This window comes from Carex rostrata, chromosome 6, assembly GCF_964058835.1.
Source record: "Carex rostrata chromosome 6, lpCarRost1.2, whole genome shotgun sequence".
Lineage (NCBI taxonomy): Eukaryota > Viridiplantae > Streptophyta > Magnoliopsida > Poales > Cyperaceae > Carex > Carex rostrata.
Window position 1 is genome coordinate 4580233 of NC_135923.1, and position 24619 is coordinate 4604851.

The following is a 24619-nucleotide window of genomic DNA, read 5'->3' on the forward strand; positions in this document are numbered from 1 at the left end:
GATTCTAATAGTGCATACATTAGGTTTGGTTCTTCGAAAAAACCGATCATAATGCTATTAGGATTGGTTATATAAATAACTAATCCTAATGTATGCACTATTAGGATCGGTTCTTTATAATAATCGATCCTAATACTATTAGGATCGGCTTTTACAAAGAACCGATCCTAATTCTGCAAAACAATATTGGTTCTACAAAAAAAAAGAATTAGGATTGGTTTTTTCGAATTAACCGATCCTAATTCTACCAAAAAAATGCGGGTTCTGCAAAAAAAAAAGAAATTAAGATCGGTTCTTTATAATAACTGATCCTAATACTATTAGGATCGAGTTTTTCGAATTAACCGATCCTAATTCTGCAAAAAAAAGAAATTAGGATCGGTTCTTTATAATAACCGATCCTAATAGTATTTTGTAAATAATTTAATACTATTTTTTTAGAGATCTTAATATTTTGATTTAAATAATTTTGTGAAGAAAAATTTTTCTTATATGCCAAAAACAAGGTTCTAAATAGCAAGCAATAGCAGAACAAAACACCCTAGACTTAACCTCTGGTATGGTACCAAGTCCAAACTCAGCAGCCAAGCACTAGGCAAAGCCCGTTAGTATAGTGCAATACACTAAAAACATCAAATTTGACCTTTGCTGGTAAATCAGCAAGTATGGATTGATATATGGATCAAACTGCAAAAGCGATTACACCATGTAGAGCATTCAAAAATACACATAATTGACACAAATTTCAATTTATTTGGAATTTTCTACAGTTAGTTATGAATTTTCAAAGTTCACCTTTCGAAAAAACTTTAAACATCCACAACTTTGGCTAGGAAAGTCGGATTTGGGCATTTGAGAACTTTTCTAAAGGGGAGGACGAGATGGATCCGAATATCACTCGAGGGAACCCCCGGGTATGCGAAGCATCAGAATTTCAAAAAAATGTCGTTTAGTGCCTCAAAAACTCAGTTTAAGTTTTCGTTTAGTCAAAAGCCTAAGAGATTATTCAAGAATTATTCATATAATTATTTTAAAATGCATTTACTATTTATTATGTTCGTTTGCCTATCTCCGAGCAAATGGTATATGTCGACAATAATCAAATAATCCAATTATTCTCTCTCTCGCTCTCCAATTATTCTATAAAATCAATAGAAGTTGACATCATTGAGGCAATCTAACTATATGTCCTTTTGTATATTTGAATAAAATAAATTATTAAGAATCAAGGTCAAGTCCTTAATTATTGTTATCTTTAGACTTGTGATATCCAACTGACAAATTAAATCAAAGTTATAAAGAGTTACGACATCACTTCATAAATAATGGAGATGATTGCTTTAGCCCCATGTACCAAGGATTTATTGTTTCAAATGTTTCTGGGGCATTTGTTCCAGGAGGAAAGGTTGCACCACTCTCCACATATAATGAAGATGATTTCTTTGTTACATTGATCATAAAGAAGGTTCTATTTTTATTTATTTATTTATATTTTATTTTTTCAAATTAATCGATCCTAATTCTGCAAAAAAAAGAAAAAAAAAGAAAAAAAAATAGGATCGATTTTTGTAAACAACCGATCATAATTTTTTTTACTGTTGGTTCTGCAAAAAAAGAAGAAAAAGAATTAGGATCGGTTGTTTCAGAAAACCGATCCTAATAGTACTATTAGGATCGGTTGTTTCAGAAAACCGATCCTAATAGTACTATTAGGATCGGTTTTCTGAAACAACCGATCCTAATTCCTTTTTTTTTTTGAAAAAACCAACATTAAAAAAAAAGAATTAGGATCGGTTGTTTCAAATAACCCATCCTAATAGTACTATTACGATCGGGTTTTTTGAATTAATCGATTATAATTCTAATTTGGAGCTATGATTTATTTTCATTTCGCACCTCTGTACTTAGCCAAAAATTTTGAGTCTCAATACTATTAGAGCATCTCCAACAGTGATTGCTTATGGATTGCTTATACTGATGTGTCAATTGTTTTTGTAATTGCTGGGTTGTATGGCTATTGCTTATTTAGCAATTATTGAAAATAATTGCTTAATAATAAATCCTTTTCTAAAGATGAGTTGGCCAAATGTTTAATTCTTATTGGCCAAGTGTTTAATTATCAATTGTTTGGTTGATTGTACCAATGTAGAAGTGAATTGCTTAATTTCTAAAATTTTCATAATTGTTAATTTAGCAATTAATTTCAATTGCTGGATTAGAGATGCTCTTAGGATCGGTTCAATAAATAACCAATCCTGATAACTCCCTCTATAATCTGGTTAGGGTTCTTATTTTCATTTCGCGCCTCTCATTTTCAACTTAGCGTCTCTCTCTCTCTATCTCCATCTCTCCCTCTCAAATCCTCATACCTCCGTGTCTCTCTGTCTCTCTGTCTCCGTCTCTCCCTCTCCTTCGTGTCTCTCTCTCTCTGTCTCTGTCTCTCCCTCTCAAAGCTGAGCCTCTCGCACCTCCGGCTCAATTGTGTCAGTTTTTATTTTTTTTATTGTTTCAAAATTAATTAATGATGTTTGTATATTGTTTTACAGTCTTGAGGACATCTCGCTCAAGTTACTTAATCATCCGGCCAATCAACTATCATGGTATTAGCTTTAAAACACATTTTTTTTGTATTTTTCATTGGAAAATGTTTTTCCATCTAATTGTTTCATTTGTTTTTTTTTATCGTTGTGCTTTACATTAATTGCATAAATGTGTATATTGCATAAATGTGTGTTAATTGAAGAAATAACTCAATCAGTCACTTGTATGTTTGTTAATTAAATTTTTTGGATTTAAATTTCTTGTTATAATATGTAATGCATTATAATCTAGATTCACAAAATGTTGGTTCTAAAAAAAAAAGAAAAAAAAAAATTAGGTTCGGTTGTTTCAAATAACTTATCCTAATAGTACTATTAGGATCGGTTATTTGAAACAACCGATCCTAATGGTTTTTTTTTAATGTTGATTCTGCAAATATATATATATATATATTAGGTTCAGTTGTTTAAAAAACTGATCCTAATAGTACTCTTAGGATCAATTATTTGAAACAACCGATTCTAATTCTTTTTTTTTCGGCGGAAACTCAAATTAGGATCGGTTGTTTCAAATAACCGAACCTAATTGGTACTATTAGGATCGGTTTTTTTAAACAATCGATCCTAATTCCAGTTTTTCCACTAGCGTCCTAGTTTGAACTCGTTAATTATAGACCGAGCTAGTGGCAAGCTGGCTCGTTAACAGCTCGGTAGGTGCGAGTCACGATCGAGCCACGAGTTACGAGCTTTTTTGCTACCCCTAGCTCGGACCACTGTGGGCTTCTGTTTCGGGTAAATATTGACAGAGGAGTTTTTGCTTCATGCACTACACGAACAATAGCACCAAGACTACGCTACATAGAAGTGCGCTACATGAAGCGGGTTATTTTGTAAAATTGTCGCTCCAGTTACTTTATACTTCTCTCTCCCCGACTTCCAAGTTCCAATTCACCCTCCATCTTCACCCTCTCCTTCTCCCCAGTTCATCATTCCGTATTGACCTAATTCTCAAGCATGGTTGATTCACCTGCGAGTCAGGTGAAATCCTCCTCGCATGATGTTTGATGAAATACGCAAGACGCAAGAGAGAGTTCGAGACTTATTGTGCCACTTTCGTTTCTTCGATACTTTGGGTTGCAGACCAGTTTGACTTGATGGCTCTGAGGGTCAGCGTTGAGATGAGGCGAAGGCAGTTTAGAGAGTTTTGGTGAGTGTTTTCTTTAATCATGGCTGGCTAAAGAGGCAAGTTAAATTTTTGAGGGGGCACAAAAACTTAGGAAACATAGCACAAGGCCATACTCTTTCTTCATAAGTCCTAATTCCTTATTAGGTATGTTCAGTTTATCATTGTACAAATTACATATATATTTACTAATGTGTTTGGTTTTGCCGTTGAAATCAATAAAATTAGACATCAATCCATAAGGTCGCAGTCTCAGAGGCTTAAAATCCTTTTCAAAGAGCCTAGCTAATCACACACTCTTTTTGTGAATTATTGCCAATTAAGTCCATTGAAATTTAAGGGTCTTTCCTTGGTAATATAAATTTGGATTTTTTTTACAACAATACATCATGTAATCATGTTTAAGCATGGGGTTCTTCATTGATCTTTATATTTATATATTAATTTGCTCTTTGCAATGCAGCAGATGGTACTGCTTTAGAACATTTGAATACCAAATAACAAGCCACACTATCTAAATTGTCCTCCTGACATTGTGTCTTGTACTCTATATCTGGATTTGCAGCTATTTCTCTTGCTATAGGCAATAAAATTACTAGGAGGAGAAAAAAAAGTCAAAGCAAGGATTAATAAGGAAACCGACATAAGTGACACAATGATGGCAATTGTTTTCCAATTATGTCCTTGTTTATACAACAAAATGACACAATAGTACAATACAAATCATTTATACTTTTTATTAAGCAACTGCTCTTCCTCACAAATAAATACCTTCAAATAATTAACCACACAATCACTAAAGGACCTATCTGCAAAGCTCCTTCAGTATTATTCTTTATGACCTTAACAATACCAAAACAAACACTGATCATATATAAGAAGCATCTAGTTGTAAGTATCAGGATTGGCGAGGAGGTATGCCTCACAACCCTTGACAACTTCGGTGAAAGTCGCCTTTGCCTTCTCGGCCTCCTCTTCAGTGTTCACTCCTGGCAGCGGCACACAGGTGGCGGTCACTTTCACCACACTACCTCTGGCCTTAGGCTCGACCTTGATTTGGGTCGAAGCCGATTGAAGAACGACACCGAGCCCACCGCCCTCAATTAGGGTAGTCTTGGCCTCTAAGTTCTCCAAGTCTATGAAGTCAAGGCGCTCCTTTATATGGCTGAAAGGGGCACCTACACATGTTTTTAGATGACAATTTTATTACTTAAAGAAAATTAGTGTGTTAGTTTACAAAAAATAGATTGACATTGGTATTAAGTTTTAATTGTGTTGCACTATTTCTTTCTTATAAATTTTAAAATTAAATTGTGACTGTTCTGGTACATTTGTGACCAGAATGTAATTAACAAAGCAGCAAATAATTTGTGTTCAAGTTTTAGCAGCTTAGCTAGACAGTCACTAAGTATAGTCAGGCAAGAAGAAGGGTTATTACCAGCACCAAAGTTAAATTGCCTAACACTGCCAACGCTTCCCTCACCCTCCAAAATAGCAGCGCTAACAATTTTTTCAGGGGCAAGCTTGGGACCCAGGTTGTGCCAGTCGATGCCGGCCGCCTTGAAGAGGCGTGGGGCCGGAGCTGCAGACGCAATCTCAAATGTAAAGCTCATGATTTCTTAGGTGAAAAAAAAATAATTTAGATTTACTGATGAGCTTTCTTGTATGTGGGTTGTGGTGATTGGAGTGTATTGAAGATTTAGTGGGACTCCAAGGGGTTTATATAGATCAGTACCTGGAGTTGGTGAGGCAGCCTACCAGTGTGGAATTTAAAATTGGGAGGCAGTGGCATTTATTTATTTTTTTTTTCAAAATTAAAAGAAGGATTGAGGGACATGAGTTCATATTGTTGAACTTCTAGAAATTGTTACCTATTAATATTTTCTCTACCTGAAAATGACAGAAATTATAGATTTCGGCACTAGTGTACAAATTTGCACACCTTAATGAATTCCCTTGTTGCTAGTCATGCTTGTGTGATAAATACAAAATTGATCGGTTGGATTAAATGAAATAGTTTTTATTATTAATGGTGAAAACTTTATTACCTTTTATTTAACAATTATAAAAATATCCATATTAGTAAATTTAAGATATAATCGAGGAAATAGTCCCGAATTAGTAAACATTATTACCTTTTAATATTTTTTGTTTTTGAAGGAAAAAGAAATTCATTCGTGTGCGTAGGATCAAGATAATCGAAGAAAAAGAAATACATTCGTGTGCGTAGGATCAAGATAATCGAAGAAAAAGAATCTTATTTCTTTAATAATTTTCGAAGGAGATATTAAGATCATAATTATTATTACAAATGCACAATTTGTAAACAATTTCTGCTAATGACATTTACTATGATTGGGGTCAGACTTATAAGAGAAATCCTTTCCGAGATTTATACCTGTTTGATAGTACCAACATTGGTATCCAAAATTTAGGATCTATTGGATATACTCTGATAACTGAGAATATCCTTTTGAAATGTAGTCTGATAAATAATAAGATTAGAGTATTTTTTACATACCTAAATAGGGCTGTAAACGAATCAAACTTATCTCAATTTGAGTTTGAGTTTCAATAAAATTCGAATTGAACTGGTTTGATTTGTTTTAAAATGAACTAATTTCGAATTGAATTAATTGTGAACTACAAATTTTTCGAATTGAAGTCAATCGAATTACGAACTACAATTTTTTTAGCAGCCTTAGTTATACCGGTAGTTTATGCACTAGTTTTCTTCTCGCGGAACAAAATTCACACGGTTTTCTTTTACCTTCCACGAATTCATACTAATGGATTACAGGCTAGTTCAAGATTTTCTTATCTTTTACGCTGTTGGATTGATTAAAATCACGGCATGGACCTAGTCAAATGAAACTTATTCTATTGTTAATTTGTTGAATAATTATATGAATCCCCTCACTTCCATCACCCATCTCTTAAATAGATTTTAGAGGTGAGTTTTTTTTTTCAATGTCATCCACATTTTTTACGATCTATAAGGAATTTTGGGAATCTAAAACCACGAACGTATTTTACGCAATTTTATCTTTCAAATGAGATCCATGATGACATACTTTCGGGCTTATCATCACACAAGTATTTATACCTCATCGTGCAAGTATTTATACCTATATTTGTAAGTATTTATCCCCGGACCCCGTATCTTCCCATCATCCCCCATCTCTTAAATAGATTTTAACTTCCATAAACTAACTTAACTAACTAGTTTAATTAAATTTATTCAAAACAGTGTGGTCTTCCAAGTTTAATTAAATTCATAGGTATAAATATTTGGAAGATAATACATTAATACTTGCAAACTAAAATATTAATACTTGCATGTCTAACTTGATATGACTATTTGGGGGATCACTCAAACTAAATGGAGAGAATAACCATACACGTTTTTAGAGGTGTGTTTTTTTTTCCTTTTTTTCAATGTCATCCAAATTTCTCACGATCTATGAGAAATTTTGCAAAACCACAAATGTATTCTATGCAATTTTATTTTTCAAATGAGATCCATGATGACATATTTTCGGACTTATTGTCACACAAATATTTATACCTCATCATTCAAGTATTTATACCTATACTTGTAAATATTTACCCCCAATCGCGGACCCCGCATCTTCGCATCAACCTTCCCCAATCGTCCCCGCGTCAATCTTTCTCTAACAAAAATAGTTGACCACATAGGTATAAATACTTCAGTACATAGGTATAAATACTTCAGTACATAGGTATAAATACTTGTAATACTTGATATTAATACTTTTAAATGCCAGCAGTGTCATATGTGGAAAATACTAGGTATAAATACTTAGATGACTAGGTATAAATACTTGTGTGACAACGAGCTCGAAAGTTTGTCATCATGGATCTCATTTGAAAGTTAAAATTGTGTAGAAGACATTCGTGGTTTTAGATTCGCAAAAATTCTTGTAGATCATGAGAAATGTGGACGAGATTGAACAAATAAAATTGGGGGAATAATGGGGGACAATTACCAGGGCCCTAATTTGTTATGCTGCTGAAACATGTTCCTATTATAAGTTACCATTATATTAACAATTTTGAGCTGTAATATAAGTTTGGTTCCTGCATTATTAAAGACTAATGGTTGAATTCATTAGTTGTATTATTTGAGATTTGAATCTAAATAGTCCGCGAAACAATTTCAAACGAATTATACTCAGTTTGAGTTTGATTTGAATAAGATTCGAACTGAACTGGTTTGATTTGTTTCAGGACAAACTAATTTCGAATCGAATTAAACTCAAATCAAACTCAAATTGAATCACGAACTACGAATTTTTTTGCCACTCCTATACCTAAAAGTTTAAAACTAATTAAAAAAAACTCATTTGTACGGAAAAAAAGAATGATTTTTTTTTTCTTTTTAATGGATCTTATTTCTTTTCTTTCTTTGAAACTTCCTTTATTTTTCATACGAGCATAATAAAACAACCTCTAGTATACATAAAAGGTGCACTTAAACCAGAGTACATAAAAATATTTCACTAATTTTGTTTCTTTTTCTACTCTGTTTTGAACCCGGGTTCAATTTATAATTGAAGGAAGCTTGCATTCACCTCTAAAAATAACCTATTCTTTTGTCACCAATTATTTTTTGACAAGTCAAACAAATTAATCTATTTGATTAATGCCAATGAACATTGGCTTAATTCTTATTGATCACCTAGGCCTGGACAGAGAAAGGGAACTAGTTAGAGTATCGATTTTACATTCTAAGTCTGGATATTATTATAATTATTAATGAAAAGGTAATAAAATTTAAAACCTTCAATATAAAAACTATTCCTTTTAATTCCAAATTGTCAATTTTGTACTTATCACATAAGCAGGACCATCAAGAAGTGAATTAATTAAGGTCTGCAAGTCTGTACACTAGTAACAAAAAATATAATTCCTTTCATTTTCAAACAGTGAAAATATTAATAGGTAAAAGTTTCTAGAAGTTCAACAGTCTGAACTCATGTTCCTCAATCCTTCTTTAATTTTGAAAAAATAAAAAATAAAATGCCACTGCCTCCCAGTTTTAAATTCCACACTGGTAGGCTGCCTCACCAACTCCAGGTACTGATCTATATAAACCCCTTGGAGTCCCACTAAATCTTCAATACACTTCAATCCTCAGTTCCTCACAACCCACATACAAGAAAACTCATCACTAAATCTAGATTACTTTTTTCTTCCTAAGAAATCATGAGCTTTACATTCGAGATTGCATCTGCAGCTCCGGCCCCACGCCTCTTCAAGGCGGCCGGCATCGACTGGCACAACCTGGGTCCCAAGCTTGCCCCGGAAAAAATTGTTAGCGCTGCTATTTTGGAGGGCGAGGGCAGCGTTGGCAGTGTTAGGCAATTCAACTTTGGCGCTGGTAATAACCGTTCTTCTTGCCTAACTATACTTAGTGACTAAGTTGTTAGAACTTTGAACACAAATTACTTGAGCGTGGTTAGTTATATTCTGGTCACAAATGTACCAGAACAGTCACATTTATTTTTAAAATTTATAAGAAAGAAGTAATACTGCAGCACTTTTCAAACTTAATACAAAGTCAAAACAATTATGCACATTAAATTATGTTCTTTTGTAAACTAACAGGTTAATTTTCTTTGAGTGATAAAATTGTCTTCTGAAAAAACATGTGTAGGAGCCCCTTTCAGCCATATAAAGGAGCGCCTTGACTTCATAGACTTGGAGAACTTAGAGGCCAAGACTACCCTAATCGAGGGAGGTGGGCTCGGTGTCGTTCTTCAATCGGCTTCGACCCAAATCAAGGTCGAGCCTAAGGCCGGAGGCAGTGTGGTGAAAGTGACCGCAACCTGTGTGCCGCTGCCCGGAGTGAATGCTGCAGAGGAGGCCGAGAAGGCCAAGGCGACTTTCACCGAAGTTGTCAAGGGTTGCGAGGCGTACCTCCTCGCAAATCCTGAAGCTTACAACTAGATGCTTCTTATATATGATCAGTGTTTGTTTTGGTATTGTCAAGGGCATAAAGAATAAAACTGAAGGAGCTTTTGAGATATATAGGTCCTTTAGTGATTGTGTGGTCAATTAATTAAAGGTATTTGTTTGTGAGGAAGAGCAGTTTATTGTACTGTTCTTTTTTGTCCTCTTTTACAATTGAAACAGGTTTTTATTTCAATAAAAAGAAGAAAAAGAAGTAGGAATTTGTATTGGGTCACTTTGTTGCTTAATTGAGGACATTAATCGGAAAAACAATTGCCATTGCCATTATTGTGTGACTCAAGTCAGTTATTAATCCTTGTACTAATTTTCCTCGTACTAGTTTTCTTGCCTATAGCAAGAGCTGCTCATAATAAAAAAATATAATAAATAACAAAAGAAAAAGAGCAATAGCTGCAAATCCAGATCCAGACATCCAGAGACAATGTGATCAGTAGGACAATTTATGCAGTGTGGCTTGTTATTTGCTATTCAAATGTTCTAAAGCACCATCTGCTGCTTTGCAATGAGCAAATTAATATATAAATAAATATAAATATCTATGAAGGTCGAAGGACCATGATACATTGTTCTGCCAAAATCCTTATTTAAATTACTGAGGAAAGACCATTAATTTTCAACGAACTTAATTGGAAATAGTTCACAAAAGAGTGTGTAAGATTAACTAGGCTCATTTCTTTTCTTTAAAAAAAAAATTAGATAGGCTCTTTGAAAGAGATGCTAATTAAGCCTGCGAGCACAATATGGATTGATGTGTAATTTTATTGTTTTCAATGGCGAAACCAAGAACATTAGTATAAAGGAAAAGAGTATGGTTAATGAAGAAAGAGTAAGGTCTTGAGCTCATCAAATTTCCCTGGTTTGCAACCCAACGTATCAAAGAAATAAAAGTGGCACAAAATACACGTACTTGAAAATAGAATATGTATCACTTCGATATTAAGTACAAAATATAAATTAGACGTCTTAATTAATGATCTTTTAGATATCTTGTTATTTCATATTCTTTTTTCACCATAAAATTGATTTTAAAATCCATCAGAACCAAAAAGAAATTTACTGCTCTTCACAATCTACTTTTGTTGGGAGGTTCATTATGGATATTTTTCTTAAAGATTAGTGGTTTTAAATGTCTACTAACAATTTTATTAATTAAAAATGTATTTACAACGAGCCAAATGACTCTAACAACTTGTTTTGAGGGAGAGTAGAGGAAAGGAAGGGAGGAGATGAATAGAAGGGAATGGAATGGCATAGAAATGGAGATTAACATATTTAACATCTTTATGTTTCGATGATTAACGAGGGAAAATAAATTTAATTTTCATTTTCGTTTTATTTCTTGTTCGATTGATTAAAATTTATAAAGTTAATGAGAAATTCGGATAAGAATTATGTATGTAAGATATAGGGTTGAACATTTATGTCATTTTTTATGAAAATATTTGTAACAAAATTTAATTCCATCTGTTACATCTCAAATTGAGAGGAAAATCGATTCTATTGATTATAATCATACAAAATTAGACATTTCATCTTGTGTATCCTTCAAACTAAGATAATCCTTCAACCAACACTATTCAAGAAAATTTTCTTTTATCTTCATTCCTTCCCTTTCTCTACTCTCTATTCAAACAAGATGTAAATTCTAGATCTAATATCTTATTCTTAAGAAAATCCTTTAAACTAAGATAATCTTCTAAGCTAACTTATATTTTTTTTATACTCTTAATAACTTTATTATCTTAATTCTAATCTCTCTTCACGATCAGATCCGCTTGTTCGACTGTCGCCACACTCTGACGACCGGGTTTGCTCACTGCCACGCTCTGATCGAGATGAGATAGACTTTACGCTCCGAACTCCGATGATACCGTGCTCTCGACTCTAATTGAATCCACTCGGCTTGGTCTCTCCCTCTCCCTCTCTCTCTCTCATTCTCCTCTCCATTCGAGGAGGTAGAGACGAGAGAGGGGAGGATATTGTTGTGTCTAGAGTGGAGTGGTGTGGCTGTGTGGGAGGGGTGGCGACTGATGATTTAGGTTTTTTTTTTTTCTTCTTTTCTATTTTTGGAGTCGAAGAGAATTTCAAAAATATTAAATGGAATTTAGAAGGTTTGGATTGTCTTCCAAATTTATATATATATATATATATATATATATACATTTAATAGTTTAAATTCGTCGTTTAAAACTAATTTAATAGATTTTTGAAATTGTGTTCACCAACATTGATGAGCACATCACATCTTAATTTTGCTCATATTATATACTTTTACATATAAGTGAAAAAAAATAAAAAGTTAGATTTTACTATCAACGTATTACACGACAGTCGACAAACTATTGTCGTGCATAGAAATAAAATGTTTTCTTAATACTTGAGAAACTATAAAAAAAAAAATAGTGGGATAAAAGAAAATGTCAAATTGACAACTGACAAGGTTGTTCCAATCATAGAAGGGTTCCTATGCGAATATACTTGCAAACAAAAATTGGAACCATTAAATTTTGCCTGATGATAATGACAAGCACCGAATTGCTGAAAAATTATCTTGACTATATTGTATTCAATCTTTTCTTCGTAATAATTTTAACAGTCCTGATTCTCAAAATAATAATTGATGTAGTGGAAAAATATATATTAATTTATGAGTGACTTTTGAAAATTCATTATACCTCCATTTTAACTCCACCATTCTCTTTTATACATAGTAAATCTTTTAGATTATGTTTAGTTGTAGAGTAAGAGGTGGAGTAAATTTCTTACTCCACATTTAAGAAATCAAATGAGAAGTAAAATAGAAGGATAAGATAGAGTAAAAGGTGAGTTAATCCGGAATAAGTTACTCCACCTCTCTAGATGGATTAATTTACTCTACACTTACTTCATTTGTGGGATCCATTATTATACACATGAGTTCATTCTTCAACAACTTGCTCCTTCATATGAATTATTTTAATCCACAACTTAAGCTACCAAACAAGATATAAATTTTGAGTAAGATAGAGTAAGCAATTAATCTTTATTAACTGTACTCCACAACTAAATAAGGATTCGAGATCACCTGCCCTCCAGGGATGTAAGAAATTCCTGCCCCTAGAGTCACTGTCGAGTGGAGCCAGGATCACTTTTAACATTTAAATATTTAATCTGGAGTCCACCTTGGATCCACCGACAGTGATTCTAAGGATAGAAATTTCCTGCCCAAGAGATGCAAAAAATTCAGTCTCCTAAATAAGACCTTAATTTATAATGAACCAAGAGTGAGTCTATGGTACTATGCATATCACTGGTTGTTACCGTGCTACGGCTCTATATTCGAGTTTTCAAATCCTAACGGTCGATCCGAACCGTTCATCTTGTTCTCCATATTAATATGTGTTTGGAGACCAAATTTTACATTTTTTGAAATTTTTTTACTATTTTTTTAGACATTTAGAACATCACTTGATCTGAAAATTCTGGACCATCCAAAAACAGTGATTTTCAATCAATCTAAAAAAATAGTAAAAAAATTTGGTCTCCAAACACATATTAATATGGAGAACAAGATGAACGGTTCGGATCAACCGTTAGGATTTGAAAACTCAAATATAGAGCCGTAGCACGGTAACAAATCGTAATATGCAGAGTACCATAGACTCACTCATGAACCAATCCAACCTGACAGCTTGAAGTTTCTTCTATGCACAATTGTTGACCACGAGTCCACGACTAAAGTTGTTGGAAACCGAATGATAGTTAATGCGATGCCAATGTGGAATTTTTTTGAAATAACCAACCAATTCACACAAAATATTGTCGTGTATAGACTCCTAGACTTCTTTTCCTTTGTTCTAGAAGTTGCGGGTTCTTGCTTATGGAAAAAATAAGTTTGGTATATATCCGTGAGAATCTTCTATTGATCTCCATTGAAAGCGTAATCAATTTATTTTTTTAAAGAAAAATGGATATCTAAATTTTTCAAATTTTAATGTTAACAAAAGAACTCCATCTGAGTTCAAAACGAAAAGTAGTCAATTAAAAGTGAAGATAAAGGTCTATATGTGAAGAAGTTATTTTTGCAATTTTAAAGTCTAAATAATTAATTTGAAGTGCTCAATATTTTCCATATATTAAAATATTTTTGAAAACTAAATTTTGCATTTTTTTTCGAATTTTTTTTTCTATTTTTTAGAACCTATTGAGCGTTTTAGATTGACTATTTAAACTTTGAAATCACAAAAGTTCTATCCAAACGTTTGGACACTAGCCAAATTCTATATACACACATGTATCGAAAGTTGGAAGACAATTGATGTATTAAAAAGAAATAAAAAAGTAAATAATAGGAAATAAAAAAATAAGAATGTTAACCTTCAAAAATAAAATTAAATAAAGAATATTAACCTTCAAAAAGAAAATAAAGAATATTAGGGTACAACTACACAAATTCTAAATAAAGAAGAGACAAAAAGTCTATAATCAGCACTGCGCTATTGAATTGACAAGAACAGCTGACAAGTTTCTTCAATCGTTAAGAAGACCTTGTCCAAATAGAAAAATGACGAACCTATAAGGGTGAAAATGCTAAGTTCTGAGTGTAGAAAGCTTGACAAGAATTTCCATAAAGAAGGGTCTATAACGATCATTATTTATTAATTTACAGTTTCTTATTCATATTAATATAAAAAATATAATTGTTTTTGTGGTCGCTATTCTTGTTAAAAGAAGACAAAAAAAATTCTACCCTACATTTTAAGCCCAAATTTTTTTACACTGCCTAGGCCGAGGTAGGATTGGCCCAATCCAATCTGCCCTGTTTTCTTATCTAGTTATGCTATTTGTGGGTTTTTTAATAAGATCTGGCTCCTGTTTATTATTGCAAAAAAAAATATATATATATTTTTAGAGCACACCATTCTGTACAAGTGTAAAAGGAAATTCATTGATAGGCCTGATTTTTAGATAAAGAATGTGCTATACAGTTACGAAGAATTCCATAATTTCCATTCAGTTATGTTTATTTCTAGATAGTCAAAAGTCAACCCAATAATGGCTACAGCTCCGGGAAAAAAGCTGATGCATCTTAGTTGCGGTCAAACTTGGGAGCCTAAATTAATCTCTGTCAACACAAGTACTCATTTATAATATCATTTTTGTTCAGACTAAGTAAATCTCCATGCCACTAATACAAGCACTAACCTCAACTCTTGCAACTGATACATTCATCTCTAGTACAAAACCATGAGTTCCAGCTGATGAGATAGGGTGGAGGTAGCAATTCCGATCCGGTTCCTTGCGTCATTGAGGCAGCGATCGGGAATTGTCATTACCAGCCACCCGAAAATGCACCTGAAAGAAAATTTGAGTAGTATTGTCACGTTAGCGGGTGACAGTGGTTTCAGCAATATTGATTCAATAAACTTTGGCTTAGATTAATTAAGGAACTAAGAACTAGTATTTGATTTAGTGGCAAAAACATATGGCCTCTATGTAAGAAATCATTGGTTTGAAACTCAGATGAGAGAAATCATTTGTTGTAATAACAAAAATATTAAATAGTTTGGTGACTTGACATTTAATCTTTACTCAAAAAAAAAAAATTAAGGAACCAATCTGCAAAATTGGTATCGGGCTAATCAGATTTGAATCTGGTACCGTTTCGAAAAAGTTGGAAAATGAATAGCAAATCCAATATTTAATTTAAACTCAAAATTATTAATGTGTCGTCACATGCAGGCCTTCAAGTTAATTATATGAAGCGTACTTTAGACAGCTTAATAAAGTCATTCTTTACTGCAAATTTGAAAAACTATTAATTTCTAAAAGCATAATGCGTTATGACTTAAAATTTGACAGAAAGGGCGTATTGGATAAAGGCTGAAGTATGATATTCTAAGAGAGATTACGGATTTGCATTCCTCCGAGAACTGCCACATAATTCATTGATCTTGTCTTTTGCAATATGTCACCTTTAAGGAAAATTATTGACCAAGTACATATAATCATTTGAATTAAATCTACCAAAAGGAAACTCTATGCAAGTCCAAAGGTCATGCAAACAGGACATCGATTAAGCAAAATTATCCTTGAGATATTTAACGATGGGGAAAGGTGAAAAAAGAAGTTTAGGAGAGACGGCAATAATGTGACAAATGGAAATTTTGAAGTAGCAAATCAATAAAGCATCATGGTCACAATCGAAAAGGTCATATAGATAGCGATTATATCATCAATACTTAATTATTAGTATGTTAAATAGTAATTAAGGTTGATATTTACACGACTAATTTGCATTGTTCCCGGTTATTTGATTTCAACCTATCGAATTCATAATTAAACAGTAACATTTAGGTACGGACCATATATATTCTAGAAAGTCAATATTCTTATCTCATGTCAGGCAATTCTTTTTTAAAAAAAAATATAAGACAAAATTAGAATTCAAAGTTGGAGACATATATGTCCCATTCTCACATAATCCTCACCAACTACGGTTGCCCGCATCTATATAAACCCTTTGAAGTCTCACTACATCTCCATCCATCTCCAATCATAACAACCAACACTTGATCAGCATTACTCTTAATTAAATTTCTACCAAAGGAACCATGAGCTCCAGCTGGACAACCGAGATTGAGACAGCTGTGCCTGCGCCTCGCCTCTTTAAGGCAGCTGTGATGGACTGGCACAACCTGGCCCCCAAGATTGCCTCTGACAAAATCGTAAGTGCTGCTCCGTCAGAAGGCGACGGCAGCATCGGCAGCACCAGGCAATTTAACTTTGCCCCAGGTACCAATCTATCTAGTATATGCATGTCTTGGCAATTTTGTGCACTATGCTTCAATCAATGGCTATATATTAAGTTATTTGAATTACTTTGAATTATGATACTAAAACGATAAACTATTTGTCCACTTTTATCAAAAAAGGAAAAAGGAAAGGGATACTATCATACTAAACAGTTCAAAATAAATACCATCACAGCAATTCTCTGAATTAAGTACAAAAATGACAAAACAATAGTGGATATCAACTTTTGTTTTCTGAAATATATACCATCACTGTATATTTGTCAGTTATACATCCATCTATAAATGGAATCGGTGATTAAAAAAAAATATATTAATTGCAGGGCTCCCCTTCAGCTTTGTGAAGGAGCGTCTCGACTTCATAGATGTTGACAAATGTGAGGCCAAGTCTACCCTTGTCGAGGGTGGAGGTCTCGGCATCCACGTCGAGTCTGCTTCGAACCACATCAAGATCGAGTCCAAGGCTGGAGGCAGTGTATTCAAGGTCACCGGATCCTACAAGCCGCTGCCTGGAGTTGATGTCACAGAGGAGACCGAGAAGGCCAAGGCATCTTTCGGTGGAGTTATTAAGGGTTGCGAGGCGTACCTCGTTGCCAACCCTGATGCTTATAACTAAATGTTTTCGATTATTTTCTTTTTTTGTGTACGGTTCCTTGAGGAATAGTAGAGAACAAATAATACCAGAGTCGCTGAGAGTCTCCTTTGGTCCAAGTGTGGTTTTGGTGTAATATCTTAGCTTTTCAGGTTTGAGTGAGTGGCTTGGGGAAATACTGTTTTTTACCTGTTCAAATAAAAGAAGGATTATGTACTGAAGTTGTTCCATTTAATATAAAAAAGAAAATGATTCAATCAATTCATCATGTTTTCAAAGAAGGGAGAGTTTTCAGCAACTTAAAAAGTGCAAATGATGTTTTCTTAGATCGATAACATCATTATAGAAACGGAACTAAATAATTAAGAATAAAAAATTAAAACGTAAAATACATTAATAATATATTAATAATATGTAGTTGTGAAATTTGAAATCAAGTTTTTACAACCACAAAAAAAAAATTATAACCACTAAGATAAAAAATAAACATGTAGCATTAATTTGCGAGAGGGACTGAACCAAATATTTAAAAAAAGAGAGTAAAATTCAATTAAATTTTTATATAATTTATTTAAAATTGAACTTGGATTTGCGAAACATGTTGTACCATGTTGACGTGCCATGGTGTGCAATGTCATATATATTATTTTTAATTAAGTTGAAAAAAACTTACCGTCAAGTTAAAAAAATTATGATATACTAACATTAAATTGGATTAATATTAAAAAAATTGTCTGATATTAGTTATAAACAATTTCTATGATTTTTTTTAATATTTTCAATTATAAATACTAAAATATAATAGTAAGTCTTGTGTCGTATTTCAATATGTGTTGTGATGTGTTATGTAGTATTATGTTAAAACTTGTTAATATTTTTAATGACATAACAGGGCAACACAATACATAATACGACATCGAGTTTACATATACTTGCGGTGTCATTTCGCGTCATAGTGACACACCACATTCTTTTTTTCTTTTTCTTTTTAACGTTACCGGACGAAAAAGCCTTTCACAAGAATGTGGTCGTTGGACTTGTGCGTAACTTTTCACTTTCGAGTTACGGAATGGTATTGATCGAGACCAATTCTTTTTACTTCATACAATAAATTGCAAAAACAAATTTGATAAATTAATCAGCTTTTGATTTAGTGGCAAAAATAATATTTTATGTGTGACACAGAAAATCATAAGTTTAAAATTTGAAAGGAATAATTATTTATGAATATTAAATAGTTGTACAGCTTGACGGCTAACTTCTATTAAAAAAAAAGCTAGTATAAATTTGAAGGGTTTAGACTTACCTTGGCACTCGGGGTGTTAGAATACCAAGATTTTATCTGCTATTCTTGTTTTAACTAGGGTGTTCAAATGGTTTAGTTTATTTGGTTTTAAATCAAACTGGGGAATTTCTATTTAAATGGTTTGCTTTTTCAGTTCAGTTGATTTTATGAAGTAATTTGGTTTAAATGGTTCGGTTCGGTTTTAATTTCTCAAAATCAAATAAACCGAACCGACCGGTTATATAATAATTCAAGTATTATTTTGGTTCTTTTATTTATTTTGGATTTAAAAATCAAGAATAAATATTGATATGGAACTTTGGATATTTTAGAACATCAATATATTTGTATAAAATTGAACCATGTGTGTAATGGTATCTTAATTTTTATTTTTATGAAATTATAAATGTATTGGCTTATGTATTGAGTTTTAATTTTTTGATATTGAATTTCTCTATTCGGTTCAACTGAACAAACTAAAGTTTAGTTCGGTTTAATCAGTTCGATTTGACATTTTAATTCGGTCGGTTAAGTTGGATTTTTAAAAATAAAAAAATATTCGGTTTGACAAATTTAGTTCGGTTTAAACCGAACGGACCGTTTGAACACCACTTTTAACTTTCTTTACCATACACTTTAGGCCGAGGTAGGATTGGCCCAATCCAATCTGCCCTGTTTTCTTGTCTGAGACTCTAATATGCTATTTGTGTTTTTTTTTTAAAATAAGATCTGGCCGCTGTTTATTATTGTATAAATTAATTATTATAAATTAAAACTCTGATTTAGAGCACACCATTCTTTACAAGTGTAAAAATAAAATTCATTGATATGCCTGAATTTTAGATAAAAAAATGTGTTATGGAGAATTCCATTCAGTTATATTTATTTCTAGATAGTCAACAGTCAACCCAACAATGGAATGGCTACACCTACACATTTAGTTGCGGTCAAACTTGGGAGCCTAAATTATATGAAGCGTACTTTAGACAGCTTAATAAAGTCATTCTTTACTGCAAATTTGAGAAACTACTAATTTCTAAAAGCATAAATCGTTATGACTTTAAATGTGCTTTTACAAACCAAATATATATTGAATATTGGATAAAGGCTGAAGTATGACATTCTAAGAGAGATTACGGATTTGCATTCCTCCCAACTGCCACATAATTCATTGATCTTGTCTTTTGCAATATGTCACCTTTAAGGAAAATTATTGACCAAGTACATATAATCATTTGAATTAAATTTACCAAAAGGAAACTCTATGCTAAGTCCAAAGATCATACATCACATCAATTAGTCGAAATTATGTATTCTTCAGAGATTTAACGATGGGGAAAGGTTATAAAGAAGTTTAGGACGACAATAAATTACCAAATGGATAATTTTTGTCAAGTAGCAAAGCAACAAAACATCAGGAATCACAATGGAAAGTTCATTGATAACGATTACTTGGCCAAATTTCATCAATGCATGTCGCTACATCTAGAGCCTGGTCACATTATTCTTGTATATAAAGCAGAGAAATATATACCACGTGAAACTTTAGGTTTTTTCTTTGTTCATATCAGTGTTTTAAATAGCTAGATATAGCGGTTTTGGACCTAGAAAGCTAAGTAACGAGGTAAAACTGCACTAATCGAGCTACGGCCGCTATAGCGCGTAACGGCAATAGCAGTCCGTTATGCTACATGGGCTTATAATTGTGCAATTTTAATGGGCCTTAATATTCAAATGAGTTTTTTTTTTTTTACTTTGTCAAGCTATATTAATACAATGGAACATGTACGGGCTATATCGTTATATCAATTAAATTTTGTATCATGCATTAATATATGGTAGTGGTATATTTTGAATATAAAATATATCGATAGTTTTTGAATTAGAGATATTTTTAATGACAATTTGAACTTTGTATTGGTTCAATATGAATATTATAACTTCTTAATCAATTTGGTGTTTTTTTTCTTAATGAAACATGTTTACTATTAGTAGAAATATAAAATATAATTTTTGAAATAAAAAAAACGCTATTTATGATAGCTGCGCTATTCGCTAAAGTTTTTTTTTTTTTGTCTCCCCGCTATGCCGCTATAAACGCTATTTAGAACCTTGGTTCATATTGTGTGTTTTTGCCATTTTTGCAAATAGAAACCTTAATTATTAGTAATGTTAATAAGGTTTGTACTCAATTAATTTATACGACTCATTGTTCCCGGTTATTTTTTCTCAACCTATCCAGTTCAGTTCATAATTAAACAGTAACATTTAGGTAAGTATCATATTCTAGAAGGTCAATATTCTACCTCATGTCAGGCAATTCTTTTGAAAAAAGATAAGACAAAATTACATGGGAAAGATAGAATTCAAAGTTGAGGACATATATATGTCACATTTCCTTGCATAATCCTCACCAACTACGGTTGCCTAGCTATATCTATATAAACCCTTTGAAGTCTCATTACATCTCCATCCATCTCCAATCAGCACAATCAACACTTGATCTGCACACTTGATAATTAGCTAATCCCGACTAAACTTTTACTTAAGAGACCATGAGCTCCAGCTGGACAACCGAGATTGAGGTAACAGTACCGGCCCCTCGCCTCTTTAAGGCAGCCATCCTAGACTGGCACAACTTGGCTCCCAAGGTTTCCTCTGGAAAGGTTGTTAGTGCTGCTCCGGTAGAGGGCAATGGTGGTGTCGGTAGCATTAGGCAGTTCAACTTTGCCTCAGGTACAGATAAAGGACTATTCAAATTCTTTTTCACATGTTAAAGTATGTTAAATATAATGTTTTCAAAATACTATATATCTCAAGCATATGGAATTGCAATTATCTGAATTAAGTACAAAGATGATAAAATAATTATGTTAATCAAGTTTCTTTTGTTGTTTACTTCAAAAAATATATATATATATCAAAGTAAAAATTTCTTTTGCTGAATAGTTAATTAGACAAATAAAAATATTAATTATATTCATTAGTAATTAGTTCTGTGCTGACAAAAACCTTCTGCAGGGGGTCCCTTCACCCTTATAAAGGAGCGCCTAGACTTCTTAGATGTTGAGAAATGTGAGGCCAAATCAACCCTTGTCGAGGGTGGCGGGCTCGGTACTTATGTCGAGTCTGCTTCGACCCACATCAAGGTCGAGCCCAAGGCTGGAGGTAGCGTGGTTAAAGTAACCGGAACCTACAAGCCACTGCCTGGAGTCAATGTTGCAGAGGAGACCGAGAAGGCGAAGGCAGCTTTCGGTGGAGTTATTAAGGCTTGTGAGGCATACCTCGTTGCCAACCCTGATGCCTGTAACTAAATGTTTTTGGTTATTTTCTTTTTTGTGTACGGTTTCTTGAGGAATAGAACATAATAAATAATACCAGATCGAGTTTCTGAGAGAGGCTCCTTTGGTCAAAGTGTGGTTTTGGTGTAATATCTTAGCTTTTCAGGTTTGAGAGAGTGGCTTAGGGAAATAATGTTTTTTACTTGTTCAAATAAAGGAGGATTATGTACTGATGCTATTCTATTTAATATTAAAAGAAAATGTTGTCATCAATTCATCATGTTTTCAAAGAAGGGAGAGTTTTCAGCAACTTAAAAAGTGCAAATGATGTTTTCTTAGATCGATGACATCATTATAGAAACGGAACTAGCTAGAAAAAATTTAGAGTAAGAAACTAAAACGTAAAATACATTAATAATATATTAATAATAATCTGTAGTTGTAAAATTTGAAATCAAGTTTTTATTAATAAATTTGAGAGGGACTCAACCAAATATTTAAAAAAAAAAGTAAAATCCAATTAAATTTTAATATAATTTATTTAAAATTGGACTTTGAATTTGATAAACATATTGTGCCATGTCATTGCTAAGCACACCATAATTGGCACATATGTCGTGCCAGTACATCACAGATTAAATATATCATTTGTAGTAAGAAAATATGCTAGTTTCAAAGTGTTATTTTTTTAATGACATAACAGGACAACACAACACATAATACAACATCAAGTTTACATGTACTTGCAGTGTCGTTTTGCATCGTAGTGACACGCCACATTTTTTTGTGTAACATTATCTGAACGAATGAAGCCTTTTAATTACGAGAATGTGGACATTGACTTGGTGCGTAGCTTTCCACTTTCTGCAATGGTATTGATTGAAACAAACTTTTTTTACTTCATACAATAAATTGTAAAAACAATAAGGATAGATTTTTTTTTTTTTTGGATAAAAGTGGGATAAAATCATAAAACTAACAGTTCTACCATTTGCTGTTAATTTTTTAATTTATATTAACTAATTATATTCATACCTGTAACTTCTCTTCTTTCCGTCTTCTATACTTGGCACTTGTGCGATCTAAACCCTCCCATAATTCAAATGGCTCCATACCGCCGGCGTATAGGCATGTAACACATGCTTACCAGGTAGTGCCAGGTCCTTGCCTAATGCGCTCGGTACGGATATCAAGACGACATTTTGTGCTGCATCTACATCTTGTTCCCATTTTTTTACTGAATTCATATCCCCTCAGGTTACCAGAATGAGTACAATTGAATCAGACGGTCCAAAATTATTCTATTTAACTTGGCACGAATCTCAAAGCACAAATAATCATGCCCCCTCTGTCATCCCGAATCCCAGCTAGCTGAGAGTAAATCTGAGCTGTCCGTTTCAATTGTGTTGAGTCAGGTACCTGGGAGGATACGGATCCTTTTTTACTACTATATGATGGATCCCTAGGTCTTCCCGTGCCATCTATTAAGTAACATACAATCAGGGCCGGTCCTGAAGATTTCGGAGCCCGGGGCGAAAGAAAAATTTCGGGACCCGGTTCTGAATATAATTTGGTTTTCATATACATTTTTTGTTTCTTCATACACCTCACTTTCAACTTGGTTTTTCAAAGACTCATTTTGTAGTTTAATTTTTTTTCCAAAATTTTTAAATAGAACATTTTTGATGTTTTATTTTTTCTTCTCTCTTTTTCTATTTTTTTTTCACTACATGATGCATATTTTCTAGAAAATATTATTTTAAATTAAAAGATAAAACAAAGTAATAGAACGATAAAACCTAAGTAATGAGACAGTGCAGTCCAATACAGAGGTCGTGCCGTTGCCGTGCTCACTGTCGCGCTAGCTGCCGTGTTCGCTGCCGGTGCCGCGCTCGTTGCCGCACTCACTGTCAATTTTCTAGTTTTTTGGAGTCACGTTGGATGTCACTGTTGATTGTTTCTTGGCATAACCTCCATTAATTTCTTGGCATATATACTTCTATATATAATTTAGTGAGCAATAGTATTGATTGTTGAAGAATTGGAAGTTTCAAAATAAAGTAACTTTGAATAAACGGTAAAATGAAAAAAAAGGAATGATTGAATCAATTCACGGATATCAGATTGATATCTTCCTAATAGCGAAGAAATATTTTTGCGGCTGTCCGTGAATGGTAATACATATAAAATTTGCTTTTCTTTCTCAACTTGGTTTCCCTTCTGTTTTGCGCCGGCTGTCAATACATATAATTTTTTTTAAAATTTTCGGGGCCCTTTGGGAATTTGAGGCTGAGGGCCATTGCCCTAGCTGCCCTGGGCCAGGGCCGGCACTGCATACAATTAGTGCAATTAATCAAAAACAGAAATAAAAGACTAAAGAAGTAATTAATATTAGCATTATTGCAGTAATTAAGCTATGGGATAATTTTACTATTGGCATTATTGTCATTATTATTACTTTTCTATAGGCACTCTTTAAAAAAGCAAGGAATAATTTTGTTTATTAATTTGTTTTCTCTTGTTTGCCATATCTTTCAAAATAAAAATAAAGTTGAGCAAAAAAGGCAAACAAGAGAAGAACAGATCCTTCATGTACCAACTGCAATGTACCAATTGCACAGTTTATGTATCCCTTATTTAAGCTGACCTCAGCATCAAAACCCAAGTGGAGATGCATAAACGAATCACATTGTAGAGTGGATTTAACCCTATCTTGGTACGATTTGGGGATGGTTTGTGGTGGCAGCAGATCAAGTGTGTCCCACATTGATGCATTGCTTACAACAGCTTTCTTCGCACGTATAAACTGCAAAAAAAAAAAAAAAGTCATTGTAATAGTAACTTGCTAAAAGTTACTGGTGAGTTTTAATAGAAAGTTAATAAATTGGGTAAAGTTCTGAGTTTTTGAAATTTAGAAGGGTACATATGAAATTATGAATTTTAGAGG

General features: G+C 33.0%; 4 protein-coding genes across 4 annotated transcripts; 3 read left to right on the plus strand and 1 right to left on the minus strand.

Moving 5' to 3' along the window:
• Nucleotides 1-4471: 4471 nt before the first annotated feature.
• On the minus strand, nt 4472-5426 carry LOC144556122 (pathogenesis-related protein 1-like). The gene is made up of 2 exons (XM_078304613.1): nt 5162-5426; nt 4472-4901 (listed from the first exon to the last, which is right to left on the minus strand). The coding sequence occupies exons 1-2, from the start codon at nt 5334-5336 to the stop codon at nt 4609-4611; spliced, it is 468 nt and encodes a 155-aa protein (XP_078160739.1). The 5' UTR covers nt 5337-5426; the 3' UTR covers nt 4472-4608.
• Nucleotides 5427-8887: 3461 nt separating this feature from the next.
• LOC144556121 (pathogenesis-related protein 1-like) lies at nt 8888-9892 on the plus strand. The gene is made up of 2 exons (XM_078304612.1): nt 8888-9127; nt 9404-9892. Exons 1-2 carry the CDS (start codon nt 8953-8955, stop codon nt 9694-9696), a joined length of 468 nt encoding a protein of 155 aa, XP_078160738.1. The 5' UTR covers nt 8888-8952; the 3' UTR covers nt 9697-9892.
• Nucleotides 9893-16211: 6319 nt separating this feature from the next.
• Nucleotides 16212-17367, plus strand: LOC144556117 (pathogenesis-related protein 1-like). The gene is made up of 2 exons (XM_078304607.1): nt 16212-16494; nt 16838-17367. Exons 1-2 carry the CDS (start codon nt 16314-16316, stop codon nt 17128-17130), a joined length of 474 nt encoding a protein of 157 aa, XP_078160733.1. The 5' UTR covers nt 16212-16313; the 3' UTR covers nt 17131-17367.
• A 3480-nt stretch (nt 17368-20847) lies between these two features.
• LOC144556119 (pathogenesis-related protein 1-like) lies at nt 20848-21945 on the plus strand. The gene is made up of 2 exons (XM_078304610.1): nt 20848-21127; nt 21413-21945. The coding sequence occupies exons 1-2, from the start codon at nt 20947-20949 to the stop codon at nt 21703-21705; spliced, it is 474 nt and encodes a 157-aa protein (XP_078160736.1). The 5' UTR covers nt 20848-20946; the 3' UTR covers nt 21706-21945.
• The last annotated feature ends 2674 nt before the right edge of the window (nt 21946-24619 follow it).